At 40.4% G+C, this 6025-nt stretch overlaps 1 protein-coding gene across 2 annotated transcripts; it reads right to left on the bottom strand.

Moving 5' to 3' along the window:
- Nucleotides 1–60: 60 nt before the first annotated feature.
- LOC110493501 (uncharacterized) lies at nt 61–5224 on the bottom strand. 2 transcript variants are annotated; one of them, XM_021567806.3, is made up of 4 exons: nt 4605–5224; nt 4304–4374; nt 2029–2058; nt 61–1797 (listed from the first exon to the last, which is right to left on the bottom strand). In XM_021567806.3, exons 3-4 carry the CDS (start codon nt 2047–2049, stop codon nt 1402–1404), a joined length of 417 nt encoding a protein of 138 aa, XP_021423481.2. In that variant the 5' UTR covers nt 2050–2058; nt 4304–4374; nt 4605–5224; the 3' UTR covers nt 61–1401. The 2 variants fall into 2 exon arrangements, with proteins under 2 accessions (XP_021423481.2, XP_090060659.1); XM_090204533.1 differs by having other exon boundaries at nt 4669–5218.
- Between the last annotated feature and the right edge of the window lie 801 nt (nt 5225–6025).

Raw genomic sequence — 6025 nt, 5'->3', positions numbered from 1 at the left:
GTTTTTGATGTGTAAAATAAATGTGTTAAGAGATTAATCACAAAAGAGAATAGACCAGCATTGATGATGTTTTCATTTTAATTTACAATAATAAATATATTAAATCTGAGGCAAGGTTAATCTCACAATAGACTTGGATTGATGTGCACCAATAGGCGTACATTCAAAATATTTAGTAAAATATCATATTAATCATATTACAATGTATAACAATTGTGTACTAGTAGAAATAGAAATACAGATATGTTTTAGATTGATCCCACAGATAAAAACAATTAAATATAGCCCTATAGTACCGACAGGTACATAATGCCCTGCTAAACATTATGTACTAGTTGGATCGTGTACAGACATGATAGGAAATATAATATATATCATGACAACAGCAGTAGTTTCAGCGTTCTCCACACAATATCTACTGTAATCCCAGTTATTCAGACATACAGTAGAATTTAATCCTCCCAAGTTCCCACAATCACTATTCGAAGAAATACCAGGCTCCCCTATCAACTTAGCTTCACTGTCATCACTGCCAGAGCCAGGCCAGACACATACTCGAATTAACCCAGTGTAATCACACTAATCGCATTAAAACAAGCTGCCTAATCAATACCCTGAACATCTGTTTATCAATCAACTGGTCAGCATAATGAGAGCCTTGACAGAAGAAGGAGGAGGAGGGTAGACACAGATGTCTGCTTGGGGAAGCAGATTCTGAGGGGAGGCAGATCTGTGATGTGGATATCATCTGCATAGGAGCCACTTCAGAGTTATGTTCATTCAGGACGTGCAATGGAAAATGTTTTCAAACATTTAACGGATAATAATATCAAGCAAAAATCTATATCGAGCATTGATTATCAACTATTGTAAATAGTATTAACATATGTATCTACTACTATAGATTGGATAAATTATTCATGTTGTCAGAAATATGTGATGTTTGACAGGAGATAGGAAACAAACAAATAACAAGATTCGTGAATCACTATGACTCAATACTCATTGGAAATGCACACTCATTCCTTCAGACGTCAGAGATAAGAGCAGAACATTTAAAATAGCCTACATTGTACAACACACTGATTTTACAAGTTGTCTGTCAAGAGGGGGAGAGAGAGAGAGAGATATAGAGAGAGATGGAGAAAGGGGGAAGATAAGTGCAGTAGTACAAGCACTTCTATGTTCAAGTATGGTTTGTTAAAGAATGCTGGATCCAATTGTTATCAATAACAATTTCAATAAATACAAAGCCCCTTTGTATAGCAATACGTTACACCCTGCCGACATCTTGTGCCGTAGCATAGCACATTGGAATTGAACGTTTCAAGATGAGAACATTTTGAGATATAGACAGTATTCTTATCGGAAGGTTCTATAGAACTAGCATCTACCAGAGATTCATTTTGAGTCAGTGCTTGTCTGTGGTCCCTTCTCCTGGCTGGGTGTTGTGTCAGTTTGTGTGCCCTTGTTCAAACTAGCCTCCACCTCCTTTGTTTGTGCTTGGTCGTCCTGCTTAACAGTGGGTGTTTGTGTCTCCTCTTTGGGGCTTGGGTTCTCCGGTTTGGGTTCTTCTGTGTCTAGTTTGGGCCCTGTCTGGTCCACTTTTGGCCCTAGTTTCTCCGCTTCAGGCTCTATCGTCGTATCCTGTTTTGGAGTAAACATCCATGCGAGGGCGGCGTTAGCCGTGCCGTCCCCACTCTGACGTGAGAAACACAGGAAGGTGGCCCAGACGAAGGCACAGCACCCTGCGAAGGTGGTCCGCATGTACAGAGGCACCATGGAAAAGTTAAGGAACTAGGAGAGAGGGGAAGGAAGAGATGAGGGGAGAGGAGGACGTGTGGGAGGTAGGTGAGAGAGCAAAGTCTTGTTCATTGTACATTTGTAAATGTTCATGGAATACAGTAAATATATTATGAAACCGTAATGATTGACATTGTTCAAGTTAGTAGTACTGGTTGGACAGGAAGTGTGTGTTCAAGGCTTTCATATTCTTTAAGATATGATTATACAAAGACAGTCATTTACCTGCATGAATGGCCAGAACATGAGTCCAGTCTGCAAGAGAAAAGCATAGCAACCATTACAAGATCAGACTTTGTCCATGTTTTTAGACTTTGGGCTGTTTTAGACAGCGCAAAGGCACTGCATCGTGTCACTACAGATCCAGGTTTGATCCCGGGCTGTGTCTCAGCTGGCCGTGACCGGGAGACCTATGAGGCGGTGCACAATTGGCCCAGTGTCGTCCGGGTTAGGGGGAGGGTTGGCGGCTGGGAAGTCCTTGTCCCATCGCGCTCTAGCGACTCCTTGTGGTGGGCCTTACGCATGCACACTGACTTTGGTTGCCAGCTGTACGGTGTTTCCTCCGACACATTGGTGTGGCTGGCTTCCGGGTTAAGAGAGCAGTGTGTCAAGAAACAGGTCGGCTTGGCGGAGTCGTGTTTCTTCCACATGTTTGGTGTGTCGACCGTCGCCTCTCCCGAGTCCGTATGGGAGTTGCAGCGATGGGACAAGACTGTAACTACCAATTGGATATCACGAAATTGGAGCGAAAAAAGGGTGAAAAGTACCTCCCCTCCCCACAAAAAAAGAATGAAAAAAAGAAGTGGGGCTGACTATATGTGATTAAGTGAAAATCTTACACGCAAAATGCGTTGTAGGCTACAGTCAAAGATGGCGGAAACAATTTTGACAGTTTGTGCAGGATTTTCTTTTGCATAGACTAGATATGTTTCTGCTTATAATTTCTGACATTTTGGTAGGCTATTTGTTAGTCAACTTGTCTATAATTAGATACATTCAGCTTCTCTTCTGTCATTATATGTTGCCCTAGAATACTAAATAAATCCTTGCTCACCAGAATGTCATAAATCGATAGAATGAATGCTTCAATGTAGTTGACATCAGTAAATTTCTCTGTCATCTTCTTTCACGGAGCGAAGATGTTTAGGGACCGGGGATAAAACGCAATATGTCAACAAAAAAACTAAATGGGAAAGATTTTGTGCAAAATGTCCAAATGGAATCAGTTTGACTGGTTGTAAAGAAATAGAAAGCTGTGAAAACGACCCAACATGTTACTAATAAGATTCCAGTTAGGCTTGCATATTTTATGTGGTTGAAATACTAAGATTCTATGACACTGATAAAGATACCACCTCTACAGATGATATCTAACTGACCATTCTCATTCTCTCAAGATGCTGAAAAAAATTAATAATATTTCTCCACTCCTGTCCCCAAGTCAACATTTTGCCTACATGGTGTATTATTTTACTGCAAGAAAATATTATTCTGCAGTAGTTAATATTAAAGCTATGTGAGAGGTTATCAGTGATGTAAAGTACTTAAGTAAAAATACTTGAAAGTAGTACTTATATAGTTTTTTGGGGCATCTGTACTTTACTATTTATATTTTTGACTACTTTCACTTCTCTACATTCCTACAGAAAACAATGTACTTTTTCTCCATAAATTGTCCTTGACACTCAAAAGTACTCGTTACATTTTGAATGCTTAGCAGGACAGGAAAATGGTCAAATTCGCGCACTTATCAACAGAATAAGTCATGGTCATCCCTACTGCCTCTGATCTGGCGGACTCACTAAACACACATGCTTCATTTGTAAATGATGTTGGAATGTTGGAGTGTGCCTCTGGCTATCTATAAATAAATACAAAATAAGAAAATGGTGCTATCTGGTTTGCTTATTAAAAGGAATTTGAAATGATTTATAGTTTTATTTAAGTAACTACATTTACACTTTAGTATTTTCTAAACCAAACACTTTTAATCAAGTAGATCTTTACCCAAGTATGACAACTGGGTACTTTTTCAACCACTGGAGGTATAGACCTACAGTCAGACAGATTTTTTTAAACCTTTATTTAACCAGGCAAGTCAGTAGAGAACAAAATCTTATTTTCAATAATGGCCTCGGAACAGTGGGTAGAACGACAGATTCGGGGATTAGAGTTTGCAACCTTTCTAGTTACTAATCCAACGCTCTAACCACTAGGCTACCTGCCGCCCCGAGTTCAGGTTCCATTTAACCCATCTGAACAGTAGGCTATAGTTCCCTTGAACTTCCTTATTTAAAGTCCCCGTCTTGTGACTATCGAATTTGTATAGCGCCTCACAATCATCACGCATGACATAGTCGGTACAGCGGGTTATAAGTCAACCTGCGCATCGCTACTGAGTAGTGGCAGGGTTTTATTCCTAACCAACTGACCTGACCAGTAAAACAGGGCCCTATAACGGCAGGCATGATTGGAATTTCTCTTCAGACTATAGACTCACCTTTGATGTATTCAGGAACTTCTCCCTCTAGTCCTGGAAAATGTCCTCGTTGCCCTCTAAGAAACTCACCCCTAGGGAGAACACAGCTCAGTGTGTTTAGTCAAATATCTATTAGCCTACATTTAGAGACAACAATTGACTTGAATGGCTACTTTATTTGGTTGAAACCAACATTAGTAGGTTTAAAATATCCGATGTGTCATTTATGGAGCTCACGTCTGTTCAAGTCTTCCACGTGACCTCAGTTAGGCCTACATACAGACAGACAGAGTGAACTTTGTTCTCGATCGCTCTGACTAACCTGTGTAGAATACACTAGTGGCCAGAGGGGCGGCTGTGGTCTGGTCCAAGAAAAGTTTACGCACAACCATCCTGATCGAATTCCCGGGAAATCTGCGCTCCAAAAACCGCATCCAGAAGAAGTTAAAGTTGCCATGGAAACTGAAAGCGACCACTGCCACATTTCGTGTGTGCCTCCAGTCCATTTTTTCATTGCGCGAGAACAACTGGTGAACGATATCCCCACCGGCAAAAAGGCAACCGTAGAGGGTTACGTTGGTAAACCACGGAAACTTTTTGACGTGTTTTATGAATGCCTTTCTCATGTTGTCGACATCGGAATACAGAAGTTTGAATAGAATATGACAAATAAAACGAGGTCGATATCAAGCAGTTGATGGATGGGGGTCTTCGCCGTCTTCTGTCTGAAAAGCCCATTTGTTATCATCTCTCACTCACACATAGGCCTATCGCATTTCGAATGTAACATACATTTCAATTAAATTATATTTTGACAAAATATCAACGAATTTCACAAAATAAGCCTAGGCTAAATGAACGTAAAGCAAGAGCATAATACTTGCGGGAATCCAGCAGAGGGGTTTTGGGCCGTACTGAATTCTACATAGAATGGGAACGCCCCCCGTGACGTAAAATCAGAGCAGAAAGACGCCATATTCAGGAGGAGCTTATTGGCTCTCTATTACAGTCCAGCACACAGATCTCAAGCAGACGATCATTTAAAGATGATATCTTTATTAGACCATCAACCTTAATAATAGAACAGGATTTTTATCTTAAATGTTATAAAATGCACAAAACCCATAATGTGCACTGTGCAAAGCCAACTGAGTTTTTCAATGCTATAGAACACCAGTCTCCACTGTAAAATGTGCAGAATAAAAATAGACAGCAGGAACTTCACGATTAAATAGTTACGAAAAACGGAAATATTCTGCATAAATGTGACTATTTACTAATCTTTACTTTCATCTCCTTCTGTTCCCGAAACAGTCTTTCAAACTCAGCTTTCAGCTCGTACTGCTTCTGCACACCTCTGCTTTCAGCTCGTATTGCTTTTGCATGTCCACCTCTGCTTTCAGCTCATTTCGTTCCTGGTTCTGTTCAGGTCTGTTTTCAGCTCATGTAGTTCCTGGGGGGACACACAGACAACATACATGACTACAGAAAGTACTGTATTAATATAAATTAAGTTTATAATGGTACAGCCAGAATAGGACTGGCAACCATCTGAGTCTACATTTCTGCCCACTGTGCTTCTGCTTCTTTTGGTCACGAAGTGGACCAAAGCGCAGCGTGATGAGCCTACATTTTATTTTTAAATGAATGTCGCCAACAAAACAAGGCCATGACCCTTACAAGGGCTATAGTGCCACTAACAAAGATAACTTCCCACAATAACAAATGGGAAAAGGCTGCCTA

The sequence above is a fragment of the Oncorhynchus mykiss genome, chromosome 17 (assembly GCF_057628025.1).
Source record: "Oncorhynchus mykiss isolate SJ-2025 chromosome 17, ASM5762802v1, whole genome shotgun sequence".
Taxonomy (NCBI): Eukaryota; Metazoa; Chordata; class Actinopteri; order Salmoniformes; family Salmonidae; genus Oncorhynchus; species Oncorhynchus mykiss.
Note: the sequence above shows the minus strand (reverse complement) of the source record. Positions and strands in the feature narration are given on the sequence as shown.